Source organism: Ammodytes marinus, assembly GCF_949987685.1.
Source record: "Ammodytes marinus genome assembly, chromosome: 3".
NCBI classification, from domain to species: domain Eukaryota; kingdom Metazoa; phylum Chordata; class Actinopteri; order Uranoscopiformes; family Ammodytidae; genus Ammodytes; species Ammodytes marinus.
In genome coordinates, this window is record NC_137232.1 from 23,041,019 (window position 1) to 23,053,100 (window position 12,082).

Below are 12,082 nucleotides of genomic sequence, written 5' to 3' on the forward strand. Positions count from 1 at the left end.
CGTGTATGAAAATCCAACATGTTTATTATTCCCTGAATATCAGAAAACTACAGAGATCCCAACATTAATCAATGTTAATTTACAGATGCAGATGTGCTCCACCAGTTGGTAAATTCAGGTGGTGGTAGTCAATTTGGTTTGGACTACATAACAGGAAATCTTGTCTGATGGCAAACTCCACCTTTCCCTCACTATATATTTTAGCATAGCCTTTCACCGAAACAGATTGATTGGATAGTCAACAATTACAAAAAATTAGTGCTTAGCGAACTGAAACATGCACTCTGGAGTCCTTCAAATCAACACTGCAGCAGCTTACTTGATAATTTGCATTTATAGTTATTGTTTGGGAAAATCCACAACAAGTGTTAACAGATGCACTTGTGGTTATTTCCGTGAACGACGGCTGGAGCCTTTAAAGGGGTTATCCTGTATCATGAAAAAAGGGAGATGGACAATGGATTAAAATGTTAGCATGGGAAAACCGAAAAGTTAAAATGATCAAATACTGTTAAGTTCAGTTTTTTTTAAGGCACATATAAATATATTTTTGTTAGAAATGTAACACTAAAAGAGATCTGGAATTAAGATCCTTTTTAAATTCCAAGCAATCTATATGGTTACTTGGTCATCTCACTTTGCAGGTCAAGTCCCTTTTCACCAGCAATCTAGATACATGCTTTACAATTTTCAGTGATCTCAGTTTACCTCCTCGTCATCACTGTCATCAAATGCGACTCCTCTAGATGATTGGCTCTGGCTCTGTGAGCTGTACTTAGTGAAGGATGATGACGATGATGCTGGTCTATAGTAGGAAAGAGAAAGATGCAGATAAAGAACAACAACAAAAGAAACATAGTTGTATAAGATATATGGCTGGTATTTTCGTGGGTGTGAAAGAAAACATAGTTTGTGTATGTATACATACATACACTATGCACAGTATTGATACCCATTTATTTTATTTTATTTTTATCACACTGTAAACCTGAAACAAAAACATACTTTGGAGGAGGTCGGGTAGCTTTCATTACAGGTATATCTTCATCTGAGTCATCAATGGTCATCTAGAAAATGGATAAAGATGAGACATAGACAACACAGACATATTGAGGTGTGTGTGTTTACTGTACGTGTCCTCATTTAACTTACTTCCTCATCTGCGTAAGATTTGGAGGATCCAGTCCGAGATGGTCTCTGAGGTGAGGCTTGAAATGCTGATGAAAAAACATATAAAGAGGAGGGAAGGAAGAATCAAGGTGAAGGAAAGGAAGGAACTGAAAGATGGTGGTAAAGAGATACACTGATCAAATAAAAGTACATTTCTGTGTTGCCTTCGTCTGGAATATTAGTGTTGTATACAGAATGAGTATGTGTGTGTCTGTGTCCTACCTTGCATTATGCTCCTGCTTTGGGTTGCTACTGGAGTTTTCTGGGCGCGTCCCCGAACAGCTGGCTTTGGTTCAGATGCAGTCGCACCTGGGTAGACAGAGGGACAGTTCAGGGCGGGTTTATGGTGCAATCCACGACATCATTATAGGCAGTCCCTTGTTTTGCTGCATTACATGTAATTGGACCCTAATCTGGCTTTTCACAGTCCGAAAGATTACTCCAACTACCAAAAGCACTTTCAGGTCTTCGACTAACCAGTTTTCTCGTGTACAACTTTTCTGCAAACAAAAACCTGAAAAGATTTTATAAAATTAATAAATAAATAACATTCACTGTTGGCCTAGGTTATCCACTATAGATGTCCATTCTGATTAACAAAGGTATCTTATTCCCTTTGCAGTTAACCAGAGTGTACGCAGAGCGTTAGCATTGGTAATTGTACACATTTCTGCATCTCCCTTTCATAACAGTCTGGCAGGCAGTCACTGTCTGTCTGGGCATGTTTTGTGTGACCTGCTTACTTAGGCACTCAGTGATGCAGTCGTTGCTTTGAGTCATCGCCTCATCCCTAGCTGAGACTTCTTGGGTAAACCTATTGAACATTTATTAACCATCTCTCTGAAAGATAACGCAATAGCCCACCTCTCCCCCTCCCACGAGCACCCCGGCCCCTGCTTCCTCGCCCTCTGCCCCGCGTGGGTGGAGAGAATGGGGCTGGGCCTTCGTCGGAGTCCATTGCGACATCGCCAAGGTCGTCGGCTAAATCGAGGCCTCCAGGCTCCTCGCCACGCTCCAATCGGTGAGCTTTGGCTCTGCTGATAGCCTGAGAAAGACAAGAGGCAGTTGAGACACAACAACACAACACAAAACAACAAAACATTTCACGCTTATGTCTTATTACTTACTTCTTTGATTTCATTCTCTTCCTCAGTTGTGTTCTTTTTGGAGTCTCTGAATCGCTGGATCTGCAAAAATTGTAAAATAAATAAATAAATAAAAATTAAATAAAAAAAAATTGAAAAATTTAATTAATAAAAATTTACTTTTATAATGCTGTACAATATTGACCTAATCAGCCCTGCATCCTATGCGTGACCCCGAAACGCTTACCTCTGTGTCTATATCCTGCTCTGTGGTGACTCCTCTGGCCTGGAGGTGGCGCTGTGTCTTTTCTAACTGGTAATTGATCAGCTCCTCAATGGCGTCCTTCTCATCTTTGTCTACAAACTCTTGAATGGCCTTGCCCATGCCCTGCTCGGTCAGAAGGGACAGCTGCACGTTCTGTGACGATATGCAAACACAAGAACACAAGAGTAGAAACAGTATATGAAAAGATGTCTTATTGTGATGCCCTGTAGGTATGTGAATTTAAAATCTGTCCGGTACGGCACCTGTTCAGCGGCTCCAAAGTACTGTTTAACCAGGTCCTCCACTCTCAGCCCCTCAATTGCAGCGTTTTTTACCAGTTTGCTGTAGTCAACATTGGCCTCGTCTTAAAAGCACAAAGATTTGAACACGTTCAAATGTATCAATCTATGGTGTGAACTGTAGCTCCATAGCAATGTATTTAGTCGGTGTCTGACCTTTGATGTCGTCCTTTGCCACACGGCATCTGAGAAAGTGAATAATGTCTTTGGGGTTGGCTACACGGTCCACAAACTTTTGACTGAAGCGGGAGACGTTAAACGTCTCAAAGCCTCCACTGTAGTCCACCTGTGGAAGCCAAAGAACAGGGAGAATTTGAATGTAGCATGGGTGTGAAGGTGTGAAGCTGTGAAGCACATGCTGCAATTTTGTCTATCTTAAGGCTGTTACATACTCCGCGAGAATTAAGAACAAAGTTCTCGTGGCAGAGCTGCGAGAAGTTCTTTCTGGTCTGACATTACATACTTCACCAGAACTCAACTGCCGAACTCCTCACCGCGGCGCATTGTTACCATGGTAATTGACTCAGTAGCGCCAGCTGATTTCACTTCGCTTTCCTCATTGACTTCAGACTGACCAATCACACAATAGTTCTCGGACAAGCTGCGAGAAGAAAGTTCGGCCCGGACGATGTGTCGAGAACAAGCTGCGAGAACAGCTAAACAAGAGCTGAGAGAAGACAATGACGTAATTTTCTTCTCGCAGCTCTGTCACCGAGAACTTTGTTCTTTCTTCTCGCGGAGTATGTAACAGCCTTTACCCTCAGGCGTATAAGAGGTTTTTCTGGGGCGTGCGGACATCCGATTCTCTCTCTCTCAGCTTCTTCCAACATCTCTGTGACCTAAAGAAAAAATGCAAAGAGGAGAGGAAGGCATAAGGTGGCAGTTGAGGGGCATGAAGGGTAAAAATCACTGAGCAATCGATGTAAGATTGTCTCTTTGGGTGTGTTGTTGACTTTTAGAGGGTTACCTTTGCATAGCACAAGTTCTCCACCTTCTTTGCAACCTGTGGTGTGTCGGGTGTAAACTGGTCTTGGTAGTCTTCCAGCACCACATCCTGGATGAAGAACTGACGCACTGTCGTTAGTGGGATCTTCTGCATGTTCATCTTACGTCCTTTCACCCTCAGCAGCCCTACGTGCCTAGACACACACACAAACACAGTGGTTTGGCTTCTTCAAGGTTCACTTACCAATTATTTGTGTGTGTATATATTTATTTATTCATACTTCTTAGCTGCTTCTCCAGGAGACAGGGAGGTGGCTATAGAGCTGCCGGGCTGTGTCACGTAGAAGAGCTGCTGTTCATTCCTGGTCGGTGCTATTAAACACTCGTGCTCGTGACCCCACACCACCAAGTCAATAAATTCATCCAGGAACTGCTCAGGAATGTAGTTTGTGGGTCCATGCTTACTCCTAGAAAGAAAAAAACAGACCCAAAGTACAGTTGAACAAATAGGGTGTATAGTGTCACTGGAAAATGTAGCTTTTTATAACAAAAGAAAATGACAAACTATGCCTGATTTTGTGAGGTAATGCAGTAAAGATGTAATGTATTATTCCAAAAGCATGGGGAACATGCAATCCTATTAGCCACCTTCTGTCAAAGGGCTTAGCTTAGCTACATACAATATGACTTAATAAAAGTTTTTCTATGACACTAGTATTTTTACTTTTGGTGCTATTGTATGTCAATAATGTGCAGCGCTACCTTCCTAACCAGTGAGACTACACACACACCTGTTCTGGTGGATGGCGAAGAGGTTAAACCATTCGTCTTGGTCTTCTTTGGGCCGAAGCATAGTAACCTGTTTGTTGACAAACATCCTGTGCAGGCGCTCATCTGGGATTGAGCCTACACACAAACACACACACACACACACACACACACACACACACACACAGACAAACACATTTTTTTGACTGACATAACGATTCCTATTTTTAGTAATCCAAGAAGAATGCAGACAAAGCACAACAACTCGCACAGACTTACCCAGACCATACATTGCTAACTTGGTGCTGCCTTTCTGCAGCAGGACGGGACTTATCTCTATCCTCTCCACTGAGTTGGAGTGACCAAAGTGATTGACAAGACCGGAGGCACTGAGCAGATCAATCGCACACAAACCTTCAGCCTTGAGGGAAGAAATAACGTTGACATTAAGACAAACAAATATACAGGACCAAACTCAAACAGACACACACAAATGCACGTGCCTGCAATATTGTGTCTTTATATATTTTTTCTTTTATGCAGGGAGCAACAACTCACCCCAGTTGGGTCGTCATGGTTACCGTGAATGCTGAAGACGGGAATGGAGATGTTGAGGTTTTCGTCCTGATAGTTAACCCAGGGGAAGCTACAACACATGGACATGTATAGAACAACTTCAATATGACACTCATTTAACAGGCAGCAGACAACGTTTTGCTACTACGACAACCACACAAACACAAGAGGAACTGACTTGGTAGTGTTGAAGTTGACTTTCTGGTCACTGATGATGTTAAACTGTATGGGCGTGTCTCCCATGCAGTACTGTCTCAGCATAGAGATACTGCTGTGGAGGCATCGGCGTGACGGCTTGTTCTCATGGAACAAATCGCCGCCCAGCAGGATGAAATCCACCTGCAAGCCAACAAATGAGCAAAAAATAAATGCAGTGGACATTGACAAAAGGTAGACTTTGAGATGGTAATGGATGAGATGGTATAAACATGAATTTACTGTTAAGTGAATTCCAACCTTGACCTCATACTAATACACATCAGTCACCTTACACGCACCTGATTGGTCTTTGCACATTTCAGGATCTCATCTAGTGTGTTAAAGGAGTCATTGCAGCGGATGGCATCTTTCTCCATGAAACCGAGGTGAATGTCTGTAGCAATCAGGATCTTGAAGGTATCCTCATCATCCCTACAAAAATAAATAAACACGCACACAACACTGTCATAAGAAATACTGTTCACTTACGGAGTTTTGGGTCCAGATATAATTGTACAGTGGTTAGATGTGTACGTTATGCATAAATCATTGGGAGATCTCTTAATACACAATAAGCAAAATCATTATATATTTGGTTGGATTCCATTTTTTAAACAAACTCACAAGGTGTTCTCTGAGGTCATGATGATGGAGGTAAATGGGGATCCTTTCACTCCTGAGAGGCAGGTAAAATGCTTCCCTGCAAAAAATACATTCCGAAATGAACATCAAGTTGAAAACAGAGATTCTGAAATAGGATTGTAGATGCTAAAAAAATATCAAAGGGTATCTAACCCAAATATGTAGCCTACTAACTTGTAGGAAAACCACGTGACACAGCATATTACGTTAAACCAGTATTGATTAATTACCATATTTATAATAGCAGGGTCACCGTGCTTATAATACAATTTACGACACAATCTAAATCATTGCGTTTTACTGTGTGATAGCTTCTAGCTTATTAATAATGCAATGGCAATGTAGAAATATGTATATTAGTGAAGTGGTAGCTAGCAGTCAGCAACATGTAACTGAAGTGTTCAGTAACTGCATGGATGGCGAGTTAGCTTTCACTTGTGCTAGAAACATATCGATGCAGAAAAAGTGACAATTGACACGATAAACCTATTAATTGGGTTTATTACGTGCAATTAGTATGCACATGCTAGACTACGGTTTGTTGTGTATGCTACAGGTTACAACGTGGAAGAAAAAACATTGCTTTGACCCACCTCCTCTGAAGTCCCAGAACTACCGACTTTGCGATAAAAAAATCCCGGCAAGTCTTGCGTGCCCTCTCCCCGCCCCTTGAGTGATGCCTTCGAGGTATTGTAGTTGTATTCTATGAGTCCACCGTTCTAAACTACAGCGTCTGTGCTGGCGAAAAACTACATTTCCGGTAAGCATGCAATATGCGTTTATTTTATATACAAAGACGCACCGGTCTGCCAAACGTGAATGTGTGCACCGCCCGACGGGCGAAGCTGGGATAAAATCATTCCCACCCCTCATACACTCTGTCAAGTGATGTTTTCCCTTCACAGCCCACAATACCACCACTGTCAGCTGTAGGAAGATAGATGTAGATAGCAATCGTTATTCCATTAAATGCTTTGGCTATAATTATAATTTATACTATCTTTAGCATATTTAGCTCATTTAACGTCCTTTTTCAGCAAAAGCGAGGTGGACTGGGTTGGCTGTATTCCAATGAAGACTGTCGAAAACAGCCGCCGCCGCTGCTGCTGTTGATGTTACGAGCGAGAAGGTATGGCTCGCTCTGGTTTATTTTGCCCAATTTAGTTTTAAAATGAAGAATAAAAGCTGGTAGCTAATACCGTTTCTATCGGGCATTGTGTTTGCGAGACTATATAACTACCTAGCAGCAGTTGTCAGACCAGCTGATACTGCAAACCAAGAAAGAATATTCAATTAATTGTAGTTGACTTTATTAAGACAAACAAATCATGGTGTAACGTTAAATTCACCTATGGCTTGAAAAAAGGCTTTAGCTCATATTTATTTCACTCCCTGTGCTGCGATGTCAATACTACAAAATCTCTTTTGCTGAGGCATTGTATTAATGTTGCAAATGTAATGCAGCCTACACTATTCACCAGATATTGTGGCTGTTGCCTATTACATTTATCCCCCTTTCTGCAGGAGCTCTGTCCACCAGCACCCAGGGGAGTAGTATCTGACAGCATGTCACTCCCATCTTACACGGAGTATCCTGCTCAACGTCCCTTCATCAGCACACTTGTGCATCACACACCTCAAACACGCACACATCATCAGTCCTATCGCCCTTCCTCACCCAGCAAGGCATTCCCAGAGACAAGCAGTAAAGGTAAAATGTATTTGTGCGTCTTTGTGTGGGTGTGTAGCCTACTGCATGTTTGTCTTCCCTCTACAAAAGTTTCCATGCGAGGTATTGTAGTGTCTCAGAGCTCCATGGTTACAGCATGTGTAATATGATGCCAGACTACTTGAATGTCTCAGCTGCAGTGACATCCAATCATTCTTTCACCTCATCCTCGCTAAGTTCCTATATTATTTTGTCCAAACCTAAAAATCTTAATATACCGTGACTGTTATCATAATTTTATACATTTCTATTTATCAGTATATCAACCCCACATGCATCACATTCTTGTATCTAATCTCTCACGCGTGCGTGCGTGCGTGTGTGTGTGTGTGTGTGTGTGTGCGTGTGCGTGTGCGTGTGCGTGTGCGTGTGCGTGCGTGCGTGCGTGCGTGCGTGCGTGCGTGCGTGCGTGTGTGTGTGTGTGCGCAGCAATCCTATCTGGGTTGAGGAACCTCCAGGAGAAGATCAGGAGGCTGGAGTTGGAGAAAGGACAAGCACAGCTCAGTCTGCACACTATGGGGAAAGACGCATCACACACACACTCTCAAAGGGATAAAGTCACACAGAGAATCTCAAATGACCATACGGACACGGACAGAGCAATAAGCGGCCGGTCCAACTGCAACCAAGGTGGGTGTATGAATGAGATATGGTAACTTTTGTAGCTAAAGTTAATCATTGTTCTTGTTTATCTCTCTCATGTGTCTTATGGTGTCTCGTTGTTCTCCTGCTAAGTGTTGATCACCCACCTGGCTGCTGCAGAGTCTCGCTGTGTGAAGCTGGAGCGACAGCTGGATCATATGAGGCGGATGCTGCGCAATGCCAAGGCAGACCAGACCAGCCTGCTTAAACAGCAGGTTAACCAAGCGCTCCTTTGACACTTGTGCACGAATGCATTTTTTTGTGTAAAGGCCTCTCATGTGTGAGTAAGTATATTTATAGGACAGTTTAAATAGTTTTCTCCACATTCAGGTTTCCGTGGAGACAGCCATGTCAGCTGATCAGCAGTGTGGCACAGTGTCTGAGCGTGCACAGTTGGAGAAGCTGGAGCGACTGGAGCAGGAGTATCTCAGGCTGACGCGCACGCAAAACAAGGCTGAGGTAAACGCAAAGACGCAGTGAAATGTCAGTTAAAGTTGTTACTGTTCAAATAAGCACATTTCTATGCAGACCATATGACACACATTCCTCTGACTGTCTGCAAACAAAAAAATTATAGCAATTTCTTTAAAGCCAAAAGATGTAAAGTACATTATCCAAAAATGGAGGGTTGTGGTTCCCAATTTGGGGGTCAGGACTGCCACAAGGGTTCCCAGGATTTCATCTTGAGGTAGTCATAGGTTAATTAAATGGGTAAGAATACAAAAGAAGGGGTCACCTTTAGCTCAGTTGGTAAGGCGTCCCCCTCCCGGGCCGGGCCCAGCAGCAGACCCGGGTTTGATTCCCACCCGTGGTCGTTCTCTGCATGTCACTCCCCTCTCTGCCCCATTTCACCTCTGTCTCTGTGCACTATCAATAAAGCATAAAAATGCCCAAAAAATATCTTAAAAAAAATAAATAATAATACAAAAGAAAATGTATATAATCCATACAAATGATATGTATTTTTTTAATGCATTTAAATGTTTGCATGTTTATAGCTTTGAAATGTTGAATACTTTTAAATATTCAGGCCAATCATTCTCTTGTTAAACTGCTCACAACTATGAAACACAAAGGACCCAAAGCTACAAGGGGCCATGGGTATACATTGATAAGTCCTAAAAGGTCATAAAGAAAATCCTGATCTAGTTCTAGGTTCCTCAAATCATCTCAGGAGATATAAGTCTGGGTGTTGCAAGTAAACATAACATTTCACAGTAATATTAATTTTATGTCTGAATATTTCAGATGAAGATTCGGGAGCTGGATATGAAACTACAGGAAGAGGAGCATCAGAGAAAGCTGGTCCAGGATAAGGCCAATCAGGTGACGATTGATTTGTATTACTCTATTTTTTTACATACTTGTGGCATACTAAATGTGGAAATTTTACACAAGGTTATGCATCGTTTTTTCTTTGTGTGTGTGCTCCTCAGCTACAGACAGGTTTGGAGGCCAATAGGAGACTGTTGCAGTCAGTGTCCCCAGGGCTGTCCAGCAGCCAGTCCAAAGAGAAGAAGTCTAATTCAAAGGTAAATGCCTTTAGGTTTTATTTCTATTCCAGCGTGCCGAACATTTTTTAATCCCTCCTTGTACATTTGACGACAGCTGCTTCTCTACAGTTTTAGTACATTTGTGAAAGGAAGTTCCCTACCAAAAACATACTCACCTTTTTAATATGAACGCTTTCTTTTTCTCCTCCTTTGTTTTGCTTGTGGCCACAAAATGATGGTTGAATGAGCATATCAACAATAAACACATTAACAGATAATCTTTAGTTGCTAGCCAATTTACTGGATCTTACCATTGTCTATGTTGTTTTTTCTCTTTCCAGAGATCTTCTCCACAGCAGTCATCCTACTCACAGCCGCACTACAGACTGAGCCTCAGAGATGTACCTTTTGTTGCTGGAACGGTAGTATGATTAGCATCCATGGATGCATTTGTGGATACAGCATTGGAATAGAATGTAGTTCTTAATGCTGGGAATTCCCTTACGCGCTGACTCTCTCCTATTACTCCCTTCCAGTCAGCAGGCTGCAGCCACTCAGTGCGAGCGAACGTCCAATCGGTTTTGTCTCTGCTGAAGCGACACCAGCCACACCTCTGTAACAGACGCGTCCTCGCCACCAACAGCTACGAGACGGGTAGCGGCGGGCATTCAGACGGCTCCTCTTCTTCCTCATCTGCTAGCGGGGAGGAGCTAATGGAGCTGCTGCAAGCACTGCAGGAAGAGCTCCGACTCATGAGAGTGTGAGTGTAGTCGCATCGGAGCTGTATATGAGTGAACTACTTAGGATAACGTTAAACTGTATTTGTGTGTGTGTCTGTATGTGTGTGTGTGTCGCAGGGAACAGGAGGAGTTAGCAAGGCAGCTGGCAGCCAGTGTTTCTGAACAGCAAAGAAAAGTAGTTCAGAGGGAGCAGGAGAGGATGCTGCTGAAAATGGAGAGGAAAGCAGAGCAGATCAGCAAGCTCTACAAACACAAAGCACAGGTGGGTTCTCAAGCTAAAAATAAATAAAACACCAAATTGCACAAGTAAGATTTTTAAGCGACTCATGCAATTGACCTTTTACTTTGTCTCTCCTCCAGATAAAGAAGTTAAGAAAAGAGGCTAGTTCCAGGCGAAGCGGTGGGAAAGAGGTGAAGGTGACTCCAACAGTGTCCACTAGAGGTCAGTCTGTCGGAGCAGTCAAGTTTAGACCGGGAGAGCGAAGCCAGAGGAACCTGAGCCTACTGAGGGACATGAGGGCTCTGCAGACTTCCTTACGGACCTGAAACAGCACCAGGGCCAGGACCATGGACACAACACGTTATAGGTTAATCCTGCCTGCTGGTGCTATTGACTAACCTACGGCTATTACTTCACCATCAACACACAAACTGAAAAAAACATTACAGAATATGGCACACATCCAAAAACCACACATACAGTGCAACTAATAGTCCACCTTAAGTGCATTTTCAACCTGTTGAATTAAATGATGAGTGACTTATTCCTTCCAAAGACAATTGGAGACAATTTTTTTTTTTCAAACGTCAGCCCATCATTTGTTTTATCAACATGATGTTTCAGATCTTTACCAGAAGAGAGCATAAGAGTTCATTATTACGGTTAAGCTGTCTGTAGTCTCGCACAGCCAGGCCAAACTACAGCTAGTAGTAGTTTTAGGTGAAGATAAAATAACTTCTGGGTTTTCGTGTACAGGCTCGTTTTACAGCAAATGACAGAAACTGGATTTAAATGAAGCCAAAATCTCATGGTGCTAAATCCTGCCTTTTAGTGGTTGCTTGATAGTAACAGATTTCAATAACATTCATAAAGAGGGTGCAGCATCAATATATAGCATTAATGAAACCGCAGTGATGAAATAGTTTGATACACATTTCTGCAATTTGATAAGCTTTATGATGGGCTGAGATACATAAAAGGACAAAAATGTGCTTTATTTGGTTAAAATCACTCAATCTTATTGGTGTGTCATTGCAGACTCTTCATACCTGGCTGTGTGTTGTGATCAGACTACTTAAAATGATGTGTAACTACAAATATTTGTAGGTGGATTTTGATATTTTTTTGTCAAATATGGAAAATCTATTTTTGAGTGATAATGTATTTCTCTGAGAAATATAGGATTTATGTTTGCATATGACTACAGTTTTTTGACTACCGTTTATTTTTGTCTCTTCACTTGTGCATTCACGCCCAGTCTTGACACAGACGCATGCAGTAGGCCTACTTGGTTTTATTTCTGAGTGAGA

At 42.2% G+C, this 12,082-nt stretch overlaps 2 protein-coding genes across 2 annotated transcripts; one reads left to right on the plus strand and one right to left on the minus strand.

Moving 5' to 3' along the window:
• Positions 1–2: 2 nt before the first annotated feature.
• mre11a (MRE11 homolog A, double strand break repair nuclease) lies at positions 3–6,587 on the minus strand. Its single transcript, XM_080053775.1, has 20 exons — positions 6,542–6,587; positions 5,931–6,006; positions 5,606–5,738; positions 5,287–5,447; positions 5,091–5,178; positions 4,812–4,953; positions 4,556–4,670; positions 4,046–4,231; positions 3,787–3,958; positions 3,578–3,658; positions 2,976–3,105; positions 2,784–2,884; positions 2,503–2,673; positions 2,298–2,357; positions 2,035–2,215; positions 1,393–1,479; positions 1,153–1,217; positions 1,006–1,067; positions 709–805; positions 3–429 (listed from the first exon to the last, which is right to left on the minus strand). Exons 2-20 carry the CDS (start codon positions 5,948–5,950, stop codon positions 388–390), a joined length of 2,094 nt encoding a protein of 697 aa, XP_079909901.1. The 5' UTR covers positions 5,951–6,006; positions 6,542–6,587; the 3' UTR covers positions 3–387.
• Positions 6,588–6,922: 335 nt separating this feature from the next.
• On the plus strand, positions 6,923–11,973 carry cep57 (centrosomal protein 57). Its single transcript, XM_080025117.1, has 11 exons — positions 6,923–7,077; positions 7,473–7,659; positions 8,107–8,307; positions 8,413–8,534; positions 8,650–8,778; positions 9,568–9,645; positions 9,756–9,851; positions 10,154–10,234; positions 10,349–10,572; positions 10,670–10,814; positions 10,913–11,973. Exons 2-11 carry the CDS (start codon positions 7,515–7,517, stop codon positions 11,096–11,098), a joined length of 1,407 nt encoding a protein of 468 aa, XP_079881243.1. The 5' UTR covers positions 6,923–7,077; positions 7,473–7,514; the 3' UTR covers positions 11,099–11,973.
• The last annotated feature ends 109 nt before the right edge of the window (positions 11,974–12,082 follow it).

Bases quoted from the DNA above. Each gene is read 5' to 3' on its own strand.
- mre11a (XM_080053775.1), bottom strand. From the start codon at position 5,950: ATGACCTCAGAGAACACCTT. The intron at 4,954-5,090 runs GTGAGTTGTTGC...TCTTCCCTCAAG, and splicing joins ACCATGACGACCCAACTGGG to GCTGAAGGTTTGTGTGCGAT. The intron at 2,674-2,783 runs GTGCCGTACCGG...ATATCGTCACAG, and splicing joins ACTTTGGAGCCGCTGAACAG to AACGTGCAGCTGTCCCTTCT.
- cep57 (XM_080025117.1), top strand. From the start codon at position 7,515: ATGTCACTCCCATCTTACACGGAGTATCCTGCTCAACGTCCCTTCATC. The intron at 8,779-9,567 runs GTAAACGCAAAG...TGAATATTTCAG, and splicing joins GCACGCAAAACAAGGCTGAG to ATGAAGATTCGGGAGCTGGA. The intron at 9,646-9,755 runs GTGACGATTGAT...TGTGCTCCTCAG, and splicing joins TCCAGGATAAGGCCAATCAG to CTACAGACAGGTTTGGAGGC.